Source organism: Hirundo rustica, chromosome 13, assembly GCF_015227805.2.
Source record: "Hirundo rustica isolate bHirRus1 chromosome 13, bHirRus1.pri.v3, whole genome shotgun sequence".
In the NCBI taxonomy this organism is placed as follows: domain Eukaryota; kingdom Metazoa; phylum Chordata; class Aves; order Passeriformes; family Hirundinidae; genus Hirundo; species Hirundo rustica.
In genome coordinates, this window is record NC_053462.1 from 10253926 (window position 1) to 10270124 (window position 16199).

The 16199-nt window shown below is 43.5% G+C and overlaps 1 protein-coding gene across 2 annotated transcripts in view; it reads left to right on the plus strand.

The window, feature by feature from the left end:
• Positions 1-644: 644 nt before the first annotated feature.
• Positions 645-16199, plus strand: part of TRPM7 (transient receptor potential cation channel subfamily M member 7) — a 52761-nt gene continuing 37206 nt past the window's right edge. Inside the window, exon 1 of one of the 2 annotated variants that reach the window (XM_040077796.2) lies at positions 645-963. In XM_040077796.2, coding sequence (XP_039933730.1) covers positions 961-963 — 3 coding nt within the window. In that variant the 5' untranslated portion in view covers positions 645-960. The remainder of the gene's footprint in view (positions 964-16199) is intronic. The other variant, XM_040077795.2, reaches the window with a different exon arrangement.

Genomic DNA, 16199 nt, shown 5'->3' on the forward strand with positions numbered 1-16199 from the left:
AGTTCCTAATCTAAACTGGAAACTGAGTTGACTGAAGTGGAAGAAATGCATCCTTTTTCCTCCAAAACGAAATTTCCTCCAGTCTGGTTGGAAGATGCCTCCAACGCGGTGCTAATGGCGGCACTAGCATGTGCGAACAGGGCTGGCAAGAAAAGCGTGAACTAATCTGAACCAGCGCTCTTCCCTGTCCCGTAAGGAACAAGGAGTATCCAGGAGCAAGGCCGGGTCCCTCTCCGGGGGCAGGAGCCGGCTCTGACGTGCCCGGGCTGAGGTCACCCCTCGCTGCCGGGTCCGTGCCCTCAGGGGCGCCGTGCAGCCCCAAGCAAAGCCGCTGCCTTTGCGGAGGTGCGGGACCCCTCTCTGAACCGCACCTTCCTAGCCAGGCGGGTTTCTGTCCAGGGAAGCTCCATTTTTAACATCTCCGCCTTCACCTCACCAGCAGCACAGGGCGGCACGGCCGCCTGCCCGCCCGCAGCCACCGGCATCTTCTCAGGGTATCTCAGAACCCCGCTCGGAGCTCGCCGCTCACGGGCAGCGGCCGAGTGAGCGCCCCGCTCCCGTCCGCGGCCGACCCGCCCCGGGGGGACCCGGGCGGGCAGCACCGCCCCGCCAGCCCCCTCCTCCTGCCGGGGGCGGTGCGCGCTGACGCGGCAGCGCCGCGGCTCCTCCGCCGGCCGAGTCGCACAATTATGAGAGAGAGGCGCCGGGCCGAGACCGCCGCCAGCCCTGGGTCCCGGTGCGGAGCCGAACCAGCGCCGTCCTCCGCGTCCCGCGCCTCCCTTCGTCCCCGGAGCGTCGTCCTCTCCCGGCCGCTCCCCACCCAGCCCTCCGCTGCCGCCGAGCCCAGCCCCGATAGATGGAGACAGGCCCCGCCACCGCCGACGCCGAACCACGAGCAGGAGCTGCCCGGCGAGAGGAGAACCAGAGTCGGCGCCGAGACCCAGCCCGGCCCTGAGGAGAATGGTGAGAGCCGCGGGGTGCGGGGGTGCCGCGGCGGCGGGGCCGGGCGCGCCCGGCGGGGAGGGGTCAGGGACGGGGCCGCCGGCTCAGACCCGTCCCGGCCGGCCGCCGCGGGTCCCGGCCGCCCCGAGCCGCCGCGGCCCCTCCGCCGCCGGGGCCGCCTCCGGCCGCCGTGCCGCCCCTCCCGGGGGCAGGGACGGGCTGCGGCCCCGGGCCGGAGGGGACGCTCGGGCTCCGCGCTGCCGGCCCCCGCTCGTGTGGCGCCCCCGGGCCCGGCCCTCCCGGAGCTGCCGGCCGGGAATGCCCCGCGCCGCCGGGGCGAGGCCGCCGCCGCCGCCCTTCTCGCGCGGTGCCCGGGGCAGCCAGCGGGGCCGCGGCCGGGGCCGCGCACTCCCCGAGCAGCGCCGGGTCCCGCGGCGGAGGCACCGCCGAGGAACGCGAGCTCCCCGTGTGTGCTCCCAGTGCTGCCGCCGTCCGTCATGGTGGCTTGATCTAAAACCGGAATTCGCACGGTGTACTTCTCCGGGCTGCAGCAGTCCTTCCCTTCTGATCTTTACGCCTATTTGATTTTTGCAGCTTCAACATGTTGGGCATAGGGGAGCATATACTTAGAGATGTATGAGTGCAAAGAAAACGCGGTTTCAAGGCCAGCTCTATATTCTGGCTGGTAAACTGTTCTTCGTTCCTATAAGTTTATTCCTTAGTATTTAAAGCATTATAGTGACTTACGCGTCAAGTGCTTTCAATTTCAGTTTGAAAATACCAGTGTGAAATCTAAATATATGAATTTCTACAATCTGCTTGAACTTCTAGTAAGATGCTTTGTTTCATTTTAAATAAAGGTGTTTTATTTCACACTGTGTTCTTTAAAACCATGGGGATTCCTGCTCACGAATCTTCCATTCTGAGTGTATCTGTGAACTGTGTGGAAATGCGGGCTGTGTTTTTCTAGAAACTGCAAATCCAGCAGGAAGGAGCTGAAAATGCAACCTTCTATTCTGACTTAAATGGGCGCTTGGCATCTGCCACTTGCGTGGTACTTGGTCTTCTCAGCTGAAGTGATTTGGTCTTGGTTTAGTTTTGAGGTGTGGGGGATGTGGTTTTTTTTGTTTATTTCATTTTTTTAGTTTAGCTCTGGTAGGGTTTTTTTGGTGCTGTCATAGCCTAGAAATGTACAGATTGGTTTTAACCGTCATAGTTCTTTAAATTTGAGACTTGGCAGCCTTTCTGGCAACGTCGTGTGTTTGCAGTGTTTTATATTTGCTGTGTGTTTACCAAATGTTTTGAAACCTCTGTTAAACAGGTATTTTGGTTGAGCTGAATGTAGGACATTTTATGCAAGCTCATTTTGCTAAAAATTTCCCTGCTGCTCCATGACTATTTAGCAACTTTGAATAATTGCTGGACAGTGTCCAACATTAAATCAGGAATTATTCTAAGGAGTGAGTTGTTCAATGTTGGCAATTCCGTCTGTTCAGTTTTTTTTAAAATGTGTCTGTGTGGGTGAGATAAGTGTCTGCTAGATCATCCTTCATACCTTCTGGTATGGGGCCATTCTTGACTTTGCTATTTCAAGGCGGGAGGGAGGAAACCTTTGTGCATGTGGAGCTGTTTAGACTGAGTTTGAACTGTTTGTACCTTAGTTTCCCGATGTTGTACTTTGATACTTTTTTTGCTTGCTTGAGCTCAGCAGTGGAAAGGTAATGTTCACTTGTCATACAAAGGCACCTTGAAACATCACCTTGCATTTGACAGTTATCTTACACTTTAAAAGATATGTATCAGATCATCTATCTCCCCGCGTGGTTATCTTGGAGAGAGTCACTCCATTGTGTTTTAAACTTTCATTTATTTTCTTGTCCCTTGAGGCTCTGCCTAACTAGTCCTGCTGCATTACCATTTTGTCTTACTACATCAGCCCGGCTTTCTCTGCTCTGCTGGTGATAGACTGCAGCATCCAAAGTCCTCTCTTTTTCTCATAGTTATCTTTGCCACTTGCTGTGCTTCCTTTTCCTGGAAACTTTGGACCAACACCCACATTTTTCAAGCTTCTCTTTCATGGCCCATTCGTGAGGCACATTTTTGTTAACCATTCAATCCTCGTGGACAGTCATGACAGATGAGCGTTTTCTAAACAATATTGTTTTGAACTTCAATAACTGACTTTAACACAATAGAATTTGGCTGCACTGGTTTGTGCTTTGACACCAGTAATATTGCAAATAAATCTCTAAGAGGGCTTGTCAAAAATAGTGTGTGAAGAGAGATGCGTGATAGAATTTTGCAGTTTTGAAAGACTTGAGAATGGATTTCTATATTGGAAAGCTTTAAAATACCAAGACAATATGAAATGATACTTCTTGTGTCAAAATATTTAACCTGAAAAACATATCTTTGTCCTTTTTTTTTTTTTTTTTTTTTGGCTGATATTTATTTCTTTTGGAATTCCAGATTTCTTTCAGCAGTGTCTGTGATATTTACATGCCTGTTTATTTCCTGAAACAAGCAACATTAGTAGTTCTGTTTCTTTTCCCCACTTTTTAGAGGGCGGACTGATAGTAAAATCAGTGTGTGTGTTTTTCAGAATTGAAGTTTTGGTTTTGAGGTGATGTTTCCTTTGTCTGAGTAATTTTGTCTTGGTGCATTTTACCTTCAGTGGTTGAAATTTCAGCAGCTGACTTTTCATCAGGTGAATTACTGAATAATCTCATTCTCTCTGTGTATTTGGATAAGGTACTTATATAATTATTAAAGTTATGTCATTTTTTACCTCTGATACTGACAAATAGCTGCAGCCCCTGACAAGTGAGTCTATGTGCTTAATTAGTTCTACAAAAAAAAGTCCACTTGATCTGTGGTAGAACTTGAACTTTTGTTGCACACTTTCTTTGTGTTCTCTGGCCTGAGGCCCCCTTTTTCTTCTATTGTAGTCTCTGCAGTCTTGTTTTTGTCTTTTTTTTAAATTTAATCCCTTTGCTTTTGCTCACATAATGAGAACGTAGGGGTGACGGTATCATATATCGTGATACAGCCAATACTGGAAGTGATCTACCTAATCTTGGTTTCTGTTATTTTTATTGTGGGAAGCTTGGCTTTTCTTATGCTAAAATTATAGGTGGTTTTGTGTTTTAAGTAATAGAAAACTAGTCTAACAAAAGAATGGAAAAAGTAAAGCCCTGAATCCTTAGTGTTGGCCAGCTTTGCTCCCCAGCCAGGACTAGCTGGGCATCCCTGCGGTGCGGGAGGGGAGGGAGGATGTGCAGGAGGTGACTTGTCTTTTTAGTAGCAGCCAGTCATTGAGCAGCCGACCAGCTGCATCTTAACTGGGTGGGACCCCAGCCCTGAGCAGCAGTGGGGATTCCAAGAGCAGCCTCTGTCACAGCTGTTCCACTGATGGAAGGAACGCTAGTTTTCTTGAAGAGCGGTGAGTTGTTTTCAGCCTTTACACCTGTATTTAGCTTTGCATGTAGAATGGGAGCCACTTTCTTTAATTGCCAGGTATCCTGGACTCACCTGAGCCCAACCTGAGTTTGGTTTTCTCCCCAGCCATTATAATTTTTGCACAGAAGGGACCACGCAGGTTGATTAAAATTGCTTTTAGGTGAGCAGAGGACAATTCGTAACTCCCTTCTTTCCAAGAGGGAAATGCTGGTGAACTTCTGATGGGATAATGAAATGTAAAAAAACAAGAGAGAAACTGTGTATGACTTTTTTTTTCCTTCTCAAAAATTGGGTGAAAATGCCCTGAGCATATAGGGGGAATCCAGGGAGTGAAATAACTGTATTGCTAATAGTGGTGTTGGTAGTTCTGAAAAGCTGCTTCGTGAAAGGACGGAATATTTAACTGTGGCAAGTGGTGTGACAGCATATGGTACAAGGATATTGCAGGATTAGTCTGTAAGATAAATGTGGTTGGTTTCCAAGAAGAACTTAGTGTGGTACCAAACTGGCAGCACATTAAAGCTTGGTTTACAAGCTGTGTGTTTTTTGCCCCTTAACTTAAGGAAAGTTCCAATGCTACTGAAATGGTAGGCTAGGATTAAACCTTAATTATGGGAATTTTTGCATTTCTTAAAAAAAAATTCCTAAGAGTTGCACCACAGTTACACTTTATCTAATCTTTATATTATTAAGAGCAGGATAAGTTTTTTTTCCCTGAAGATTCACACAAACTCTTTCTAACTTGAGCTGGTTCATGCGTTTTGTCACATTTTCTGAAACGTTTGAACTCTGTGTGTATTGCAAATATGCAATTGCTGAGTTAGTGTATGTCAACCCATCTTTGTTTCATTTATTCTCAGCTCAAGGAGGATGGACTAAAACTTGTGTGATAGTGTGTCTCTTGATTTTTCCACAGCTGCAAAATCAGAATTTTAGAGGCTGATTCAGTAATCAAGTTAGTACTCTGCTGCATGTAGTTAGACAGCCGGTGTTTTTAGACTATCCCAACTTCAGAAACAGCTATTGTAAACCCTCTGTGAAGCTTTGATGGGACTTCATCTGCAGCCTGTCTGTGGAGAGCCCTAATCTACATCATATACAGTCCAACATCTAGTGCTTATTTCGTTTAAGTGCACATCATATGTTTTGCAATGAGCATGCACTAGGCCAATACAGTTTTAATGAGTGTAGTTGTGTTATAATTTGTGAAAATTATGCACTTGCGAGTCTTTCCAATGTCTAGATGTATTGATGGTAATTTAATAGCAAGAATTTGAGGCCTCTCTTTGATTTGGAGAGTGTTGGACCTCTTTTTCAAGATCTGTAACAGTCTGGTCAAGCTTTTTGTTTCTTTGTTATGGTTCCCAAAGCCTGATCTGGATGACCGGCAGTGCTTTGGATTCTGCCTTTAATTGTTTACTGCTAAACTAAGCAGATGTAAAAAAAAAAAAAAAAAAAAAAAAAAAAAAAAAAAGGAAAGAAGTTGTATTTTTTTTTGAGAGTTGGCATATTGCAATTAAGTTCTGGTTTGCCGATTTTAATTTTTTGGTTTGATTTTTTTACTGGTAACCTTTTGGGTGTTTAATGAAATATATTTTTGCTGTGTTACACTAAATCATTCTTGCTTGAGAATACTTTCTCAGTTACAACTCTGAGTGAGTTTAATCTAGGTGTTCAGCCTTTCACCATAACCCTGTAATCCTCAAAGCCTGGGAAAGTGTCTGTTACAGCTCAGTCAGTGGTAGCACAATGGTTTTTGTAATTGAATCCCAGCTTTTGTTCCATGCTTTGTTCACGCTTACCTCTACCCGAAGTGGCTACTTACTTTCTTTACCTTATCTACTTGATTCTTGTCACCTCTGCTAAGAATTTTCATTTTGTAGTCCCCTGACTTATGCTGGGTGAAATTTTGCTGAATGTCTCTGGCTGATGGTTCTTTTCCAAATGTCTGCTATTTTTTTCTCTAATGCTGCAGTTCTTCTGAGATGTGGACTTGAAAAGCTTGGCTCTAAAAGTTTAAATTTAATAAATATACATTTATGCCTTCTGCAAATGAATTTTCATGTGCTTTGTTAGGGATTAATTTAATTAATTTCACAAGTGCTTATTGCTTAAAAATTTCTAGAGTTGAGGTTCTCCTAGAGCTAGTATTATTTAGCAGCCCAGTCCTTCCCACTCTTACTCATTTTATTTAATATATTTTCTGACTGACCTGGAGTGCTTGAGATGTGTTGCAGGGTAATAACCTCAGGTTAAGGGTTGTTGTTCAAGCCCTTTGCTAGCTGTTCCCACATGTGCCAAACCTCTTCTTGAAGGTGTGTTGTAGTCCAGTTAAAACTCCTTTACATCCTATCTGTCTCCCTTCCACCTGTTCCTTTGTGCTTCCTTGTGTGCTCAGTCACAGGGGATCTGAATTGAATAGACTTCTTGTCACCTCCTTTCCTTTTTTTTTTTTTTTTTTTTTTTTTTTTTTTTAATGGATTATTTTGTTGGCCATTTCACTGAACCGGCTTCCATGTGACTGCACAAATGCTGGTGCTGGTATGAGATAGGTTGGGATCATGTGCAGAGGCTTAGGGAAATGGGATTGTGGCACCCCAGACTTGACAGGAGCTGCGAAGCTGGATTGGCAGCTTGCTTTAAGGTGCCCAAGATTTGGTTTGAGCTGTTGCATTAGGAGCTGTTCAGGTACTCTGTGCATCAGCCGTGGCACAGGAATGCTTTCTCAGCCTCACAGCCTCGTGCACAGGCATGGATGGAGCTGTGCCAACGCAAGTCAGGTTCCATGGCCTCCTCAAAGTATGAGCCAAATTGCTTTGTAGCCTTGTCTGATTGGACTGCAAGCACATGGTGGCTGTTCTTGAATACTCCTGTATCTGAATTCTTGTTCACAGAGGATGTTTTCCTTGACCTGCTTTTCTGAATGTGTGCTAGCAGATTCAAGATCACTTGTTTTTACCAGATGTGCTGTGCTCCAGTCTGTCTCTGAACTGAGCTGCACCAAGATGAGTTTGATCCCTCCCATCAGGTTATTTCTGTTGGCAAATGATTCACTGCTGGTAACTTGTCTCGTGTAACAGAATATTGCTGGATTTTTTTCTCAGTGTTCTTAGCATGCAGCTAAGAAGCTTTTTAGTGCTGATCCCATTCTTGTTTAACTTTCTCAGGAAGCTGAACTTGTTTCTTTGAGTTAGGAGAAACCAAAGCTGCATTCTACTAATGTATCTGTCAGGGCTCAGCGTGGCAGCCATGTGGATGGGTTCAAAGGCAGTCATCCTGCTGTTCAGCATTGTTAAAATTGCATGTGGATTTGCTTTGTGTTGCGTGTGTATTGCAGTATTCTAATTTGTGGCTAGAGCCAGTCTGAAAAAGCTGTTTCCTTTCAAAGCCAGTCCCTGGTGCTGCTGCAGGTCATGCAAGTCTTTAGGCATAACTTCAGTCACCTGGATAGCTTAAATTATGCATGTGCTTAAGTGACACATGATTAGAGCCTAAAAATACCAGTTGTGTAATTACAGAACTGTTAATCAACTTTCTCTTCAATTATAGAAATCAGTTAATCTACATGAGAGTAGGTGCAGTTAATGATGTTTTAAATGTCAAAGTCTTACCAGTTTCTCCTGTGTTCCCTGGCTGCATTATTGTCTGCAGTTTGCAGAACCCTGTTAAGCAGCAAGTTTAATAAAATTTCAGCTGAAGTCGTTAGTGGAGTACACGGCTGAAGTTAATCTTCTGGACAGAGTTTAAAAGATTCATCTTGAAGGAACTCCTGCTCATGGTGGTAACTTTGCACTAGGAAAGAATAATAAATCACTGATTAGCTGACAAATATCCTAGAGAACTGTCTAGGAAGTAGGATTTTCTGGTGTGGCAATGTCTCTGGCTGCAGAACTGGTTGGAAGAGGCTCTGTCCTCCTGATTTCATAGGCTCTTCTTTACTGACCCTGTTTCTGCTGCTGAAGGCGTTCATGGTTTTGCTGCTGGCTGCCCTGGGGAAATCCTGTGAGCACTCACCTGGCCTCAGCCAGGGGCACTCAGCACAGATGTGGAGGTTGGGATGGACTTTTACCTCCCAAACTGGCATCAACTGGCTTTGCAGCCAGAGGCATTGAAAACCAGAAATATCCACTTAAATAACCTTTGCCCTTCTAATGTGTGCAACTTCAGAAATGCTCTTAATGAGAATTGATGCCTTTGCCTCATTAAGCAATTGGTCTGACTTAGTCTTATAAAAGAATTACGCAGAAAAATAATTTTTAAATTTTCAGGTGTAGAAAACCAGCCGTTTGTGTGCGAGGAGTTTTCAGTGTCAATCTTACTGCTCCATGGGCAGCTCCGGGACTCTTCTCCGTGAAGCTCTCTGTAATTGTTTCAACTGCTTTAGTGAAACAATGTGGCCTTTTTATGTCGCTTATATAGGGCAAGAGGGCAGAAAGCACTCATCCCCCTTGTCCTGCTTTGGGCCGCCGGCTTGTGTTACAGGTGAAGGCTCTGCGGTGCTGGAGGCTGCTAACAAAGGAGTCCCTGTGTGACTGGATCCTGTGCTGGTGCTGCGTGTTTGCCGGCTCACAGGAGAGCTGCTCTCTCCGCTGGACAGCGCGATGCGCTGAGCTTGGGGCTCTGCTTTCTTCCTGCTGTAGAAAGTGTGCAAGGCAGAAGCTTTTCTGCCTTCAGAAAAATCCCGTCTTCGGGTTGTCGAAGGATGGTTTCTGGTCACAGAATACAGGTAGACTTTGCAGAGAGGGGGGGATTATTCACAAGAGCTAATTAGGCAGTGAGTCCCCAGGCTTGCTCAGTGGAGACCAAGGAGGATTCAGAGCAGCTCTTTTCTCTCTGCAAAGAGGATGTACAAAAATCAGCACAACTGAGATGAGGTTAGTCATTTTGACTATCCTCTTGGGCGTCATTACTGGCTTTTGGGGAGTTTTCTGACAAATACAAAGATCTTGCATGTAGGACAAGAAAAATCTTTAGTAATTAATGTATTAGGAGTTGAATGTTAATTATACCGTGAATTAGAACAAGTCTTCAATGCCAGATGAGAATGGAATTCTTAAACAGAGGGTGTCTGCCCCTCCAAAATGTGACTTTAGGCAATATGTTCTTGCTTCATTGGCAGCTTTCTGAGAAATAAAGAAATACAGTCTTAACTTCCTTTCCTTCCTGAATATCAGGATGCATGTGCATAAAAAAATTAAATCTTTTTGTGTGATAGATTTGTAGTCTTTCCCTAACCCTCTGGGCACCTGGGGTGCCTAGAGCCTGTGTGCTTTTGGGGATTATTTTGATATGTCTTGGCAATATGCTTAGATCAGCTCAGCTCTTCTGCCAGCCAGTATCTTTCTGCTACCAGAAAGGGTGTCCTACTTCCCTTGTTCCCACCCTGATCGTGGCCATGGGATTCTTTCTTGTGCCTTAGTTTTCTGTCCAGTTTGCGTCTGAACCTGTTCATTCTGATATTAAAGCTACCTGCTTTTTTTCTTTTTTTTTTTTCTCCCTGATACTAATGTGCTGGTTTAGGAGCTCAGTCAATTCCCCAAAGGGTGATGAGTGCACAGCTGCAGGTGGGGGAGAAGTAGCAGGAGAATGGGTGGGAGGGCAGAGTAGGGACTTCCTCAGCTTGTCTTCCCTGACTGCACCCTCACTTTAAAGTTTGAAGAATTGCATCTGTAAAAGCAAATATTTCTCCTGTGTTTCTTGGCTTTGCCAGGATGTCCACCTCCCTACTGGTGTCTTTTGTTTCTCTAGAATGACTGTCTTCACTCTTCTTCCAGCAGGCCAGGAAGGAGCGTGTCCCAGGTATTAGTTCAGCACAGCTTAGGCCATTATGCCACATACTCACAGCATTGGTGAGTTTTACTGGAATTTAGTGTGCTGGAAGAAATTACCATAAATAGAAAACGTTTTCCATGTGAAGTCGTGTTGTGGTCTCTCAATATCATTTAATTAGTTGTTTCCCCTACCCTGGGGAAAAAAAAATCAAAACCCCCAACAAACCAGACAGAAAAAAAAAAAAAAGGATACTTTATTTCTAAAAATAATATATTTTGTTTCTGAGTAATTATTTAGACTTGTGGTATTTAGCATAGAAGAGCCTCTGAAAGCATCAAAAACTCAAACAACCCTCAAAAACAGAGGGTGGAAATTTTAAAAAGTGCCTAAATAAACACTGTATATTATTTCAGACAGTAATTAGCTGCTTTCATGTTTCCTTAACAAACCTGGTTAAGTTTCTTCATTGCACTTTTCTAGAGGAGAAAACAGAAACTACTTGAATAGTTTTAGTGGGGCACTTTATCTTCTGATAAGAGTTTAGGTACGTGGATGTCTCTCGAATGCTGTCAGGGTTCTTGTGCCCTGAGCTGGGGCTGCAGTCAGCGAGCACTGAGCAGCTGCAGGCGGAGCTGGCTGTGAGAGGAGAGCTGCTGCTTTGTCTTGACAGGCAGTGGAAGTGTAACTGAATCCAGTAGCTCTCTGTTATGAGCTGTATTTAAAAATGCTTAAGTCTTTGTAATTGTAGTCTTTGTCTAAAAGTCTTTGTAAGACAGTAGGTGAACTATAGCAAATTCTTGTTTTGGCTTGCTTCTGTGCCAGCTCTTCCTACTTTTTCCAGCCTGTTCTAATTTCCCAAGAAGCCTGATCACTCTTTAGAGTTGACCAAAACATTTACTTCCCCTACTGTGCCTAACAAATACTGGCACACTGGTGTGCACGCATGTACAAGCAGGGAGAACCCAAAATTCCAGATCTGTTTCAGGTGAATCTTCGGTTGTGTGCTTGCAAATGGGCTTCTTTCCTAGTTCCAGTAGTTTTGATTATAACAATAAAGTTGTTTTCCTAGTTACTGTGTCTGAACATAAGTTTTGTGAAATTTCATCATCTTTAGCGATGGTCTGGTGCTGTCTCCCATTTCATGTGCCCACTAGTATGTTCTGTTGCTCCTCCTTCTCGCTCATGCTATTCAGAGAAATATTATTGATCTGCCATAATTAATGTAGGCATAGGGTTCCTTTTTTTTAATATATATTCATAGAGTTGTCTGAGGCCAGCTATGTCAAAAATTCCGTAGTGATAACAAGTTTCCATTGCTCTAGTGAGTTAATAATAGCCTACTTAAGTCAGGAGGCACCAGAATCTTTGCTGTGATAATAGAGAAGTGTCTTTCTTTGTACGACATGAAAAATAAGTCAGATCTGTAAATTGAACAAGCTAAGAAAGTGGTAGAGCAGGACAAACAGCATCCACCCTTCCAGTTTGCTTTTGTAGTTGTAATGTGCTTCAGCACATACTGAATTAATCTGATGTTCGTGCACTTCATGAACTAGAAAGGGAGGACTTTCCTTAAATCCGCAGCTCAGATATCACTGAAGTACCTCCTTTGCACGAGGTGAGGGGTTTGCAGCCTGTGAAGCTGTCTAGGAACAACGGCTGCCGGAGCTGGGGTTTCTCATCAGGGAGCAAAGCGGAAGCAAATCGAGGGCAGGATTAATTATTTGGCTGATCACACGAGCTCTCTCCCACTGCTTGATTTCCAGAGGTGGCCACCACTGCCTCCTTTCTTGCATCTGTGCTTTGTATTCCCTGTGTGAATGGGGAAGGGACTGGAGGTTGCTTGAGGAGGACAGCAACCGGATCCAGGCTATGTGAGTTGCCCTACCTCTGAAACCGTGCTCCAAGCCTCATTCCTTCTGAAAATAAATGCAGAGTTTATAGGATTGTGTGTTCGTAGCCCCTCTGTGGCACGTGCAAGGTAAGCCCAGCTCTTGCCAGAAACGTGAGGTGTGACCCAAACGCACACTTTGTGTGGAGTAGATCTGGTGAGCCGGGAAGCGCAGGGCTTCCAGCGGCCAGCGCAGCGTGTCCCACCCGTCCCTGCGGAAAGCACCGGGGAGAGGCACCAGCCTTCGTACCCACAGCAACGTCCTGACCGACTGAAAAAGGCCTGGCTTCGGTCTGCGTGTGTTGGTGAGTAGGAATGCTGACTCTGCCTTCCTGCTGGTCCTGTTTAAGAGAGCGTGCAGGCTTGCAGTCTGCATCTGGTAAGGTCAGAGGGATCGCAGACTGCAGCTAAATCTCTGGTGCTGCGGGAGGTGAGGAGGATGCAGACTGTGCAGCTGTATCGCTGTGGATAAGGAAGGGGAAGGAGGCTGGATGTTTGAAAATATTAGAGATCTGAGGTTGGTTTGTGTGGGTCATTCAACGTAATTAAGAGTGGATTTTAAGTGAGGAACCCTATCAGAAAGAGGCAGGCGCTGTATGACGGGCTTGCAGACATTCCTATGTACGTTGCCATTATTTTTTTGTTTGGCTTTTGTTTTGTTTTATTCTCATTTGAGCAAAGTGAATATTAAGGGTGAAAATGTTGGCTGAAAAGCTGTAGCTATATTTTTTGTAGTTACAGCTACATTTTCTCTGTTCCTTTCACCTGTGGTGTTAAGGTTTAGGGAGTAAAGAATTATTTTCATCTCCTTTGACAATTCAGTGGTTTGTTGCTTCTAGGTCATTACTTCAGTATATGCTTTGAGATACTTTATGGATTGCATCAAAATGTGATTGGTCTGTGAATTCAGAGGAAGTAGTTTATAGATTCTTTTATCAGGGCTAAAATTTTTTTACTTGGTAATTCATTAGTTGGGAAGACTGCAAATGTAAACTATTTAGAAATCAGTTTACTTCAGCTCACAGCAATGAAACTGGTTTACCTTCTGCTGTATTTCTTCTTCCTCACAAAATTCTAAATTCTGTCAATGAAAGTTGTTGGGAAATAAAAATTAGAATGCATTTTTCTCTTTGCTTCCCCTCGGCTTGCCATCTGCTGTGCTGACACAGTGTCAGGGAGTCTCTGGTTTTGGCAAGTTTAATTACTGTATCTGGTATAATTGGGCACTTAACTCTGAAGGTGTTTATTCTTGTATCAGCTGAGAAAAAGCCAGTTTGAAATTCCACCAGTGGATGATTGTCTTCTGAAATTAACTGATGGTCCATTCCATAGTGACCTGAGCTATCTCATACTGTAGAATCAGTTGCAAAGTATTTTCTAGGTGTATATTAATATTTATGACTTGTGTGGATGGTGTATGCATTTTCAAATTTTAATACTTTCTGAAAGAGTAATTTTATGGTTGTTCTAACTGCAGAACAGCACAAACCTTAACCTATTAAGCTAATAAATTTATTTATTTTAAAATATGCTGCATTGACTCTGTATTTTCCTCTGAAAGACCTGTATTGCAGTAAGAAGATAACTTTCCCAACAGTATGGATAAAGTGGATTGAGTTTGAATGTAATAAAAATTATACCGAAAATATAGGTATGTGGATTTTATTCTAGTGCATCAGGGTTAAAAGTCACCACTTCATAATGCTAAATTCTGTTCATGAATTTCGTGTTCTTAATTAAATGAATCTGCAGGGAAAAAAAAAATCTGTAAACAACTGAATTATGTGCTTTGTAATCATACAGTGAAATAATTCTCTCAAAACCAGCCTGTTCTCCAAACAGCAGATTGGAATAATTTTCATCAAGTTTAAGAGAGAGCTGTAAAAATCCCTTTTGACAAATCCTGATTTACCCTTTGCATCCAAAACTGCACGTGGGTTCAGGGAGTTTGTGGTGGCTTCATTACGTCAGAGAAGAACTTGATGAAACAATTGCTACTCTGTTAGAGACCTGGATTGCTGTGAAATCTGTTCAGAGCAAAGCTCCTGAACTGTTTAATAAAAAATAGCGTTGTTGAAGGTTTGTTTTCGGCACTAAGGGAGCCATTGAGATGAAGATTCTTATCTTTGCTCTCTGGCTCACTTGAGACCTGCTTCCCATGTGCAGAATTCACAGGAGGCTTTCTCTGACTGCCCTATTTCCTTACTTGCTTCAACAGTTCTTATTTAAAAACCCAGTAATTTTTTTGCTGTCAAACAATCTATTTTCAGGACTGTAGCAATATTTTCACTAGAGAAGGTTTTCAATCCACAAAACTGGAGCTGTTTGCTTTCTTAGGAGTCCAGTGAAGCCTGGTGAGCTGTTCTGTTCAGAACAGGATCTTCAGCATAGCAGAGACACCTTCCGTGCATGATGGGTTTGTCTGGCTGAGCTGGTCACATTCTTTGACAAGAGATGCTCCAATGCATTTGGGGGGGGAAAAAAAAAAAGAATAAACTTCTTGTAGGTGAAGCTGGTAGTTGTTTTAGACTAATAAATAATCCTGATGCAGCAGGTAAAACACCCTTGCAAAATTTTTCATTTGTAGTGGATTAAACAGTTAAGATTAAAGCACAGACCTTGTCATTTAGAGTGACATTCTTCACAGGGATACGTTAAAGCACTGCATAAATATCTTCTGGCATTGGGATAATATCTGAGCCTCTGTCTTTTGAGTGTTGCACATATCTGTACTTTCTGTGGAAGTTAGTACAAAAAATTGAGGTTGACTGTAGATACTGACTGATTCAGGAACTAGTTTTGTTGGTGCTTTGTGTGCGTTGTGCATTCTCTGGACAGATAGCGCTGCTATTCTGTGTCAAAGAGTCTTTTAAATATAGTTCATAATACTAGCTGGCTAAATGCTTTGTTTTCTCCCCTCTCTTTCAAAAAAGAAAACAAAAACCCCCAAACTAAAATTATAGAAGTATGTAACTTTAAATTGAAGGGAAAGCTAGTAAATTAAATGCCTGGGCTTTGACGCAGCCGAGAGTTTAAAACAAATGGTAGCAAATATATGGCATTAAACTACATAACTTTTTTTCTTTCCTTCCATCTACTTATTTACTTAGCTGAAGTTTTTGAAGAGTTTCCTCAAATGATAAACGTTTCCTTGAGGAACTGAGATGTGCTCTGCTGTATTTTTAATATAAAATTTTAAGTATATACTTAACTGTCTTTTGGCTAGATCTCCACCCTATCCACAATGGCCTAGTTACTCAGCTCATCCTGGGGTGCACATTTTTAGTACCATTCAGTTGGTTTGTCCTTAAGAACAAGTCCAGGTGCTTTACCTGGAGCGTGGTTCTTACTGCCGTAAGATTTGAAGTCTACTAGAAATCTTTCCAGTGAGCTGTTGATGTAGAGGAGGCTCTATAATGTTATTAAAACATAACTGAAGCTTTTCATTTGGTGCATTTTATTTATGGCCCTTTTCCCCACATGAAGTTTTGTGAATTCTAAACTACTTGATACGCATTAACCTAATTGGATATTGTATTTATCACAGTTGTTTGGCTTTGTTTGGCTTTGTTCAGTGTGTCTAGCATAAAAGCAATAAGACAGAGGTTTGTCTGGAATTTCTGCCTTTCAGCTATAGCTGCAGGAGCCCAGTGCATGGCTAGGCTTGGTCTGGGCAGGATCACAGGTCAGTCCCATGGTGTAGCACGTGTTCGGATAATGGAGTGGGTTTCTCAGATAAGAGATCCTCTGGTAAGTCACAAAGAGCGTGTGTGGTATGTATAGTTATATAAGAAGCAGTAACTTCAAGTTGGAACATTGTCAGTGGACAATTCCTTGAATAGACAAGCTAAAGGACATTCTTAGTACAGTTTGTCTCTTAGAAGTGTTTTGAAACTTATCTTGTTGGCTTGAAGTGACCTAGACAGACAGGACTCCTCTGCGGCAGCGCTAGCTCGACTATTCCCGCTGCACATAGTTTCCACTGTGTCTTCTTGTTTTCAGGCTTGCTGAAACTTTCCTGTATTTTCTTCTGTCCAGATGGAAAACAAACATCTTGGAAAATTTGAGGCAGTGGAGAAAGAATATAGAGTCTATATTAATTTTTAAGTAAAGCACAAATAAAATTGGCGGATCTTTT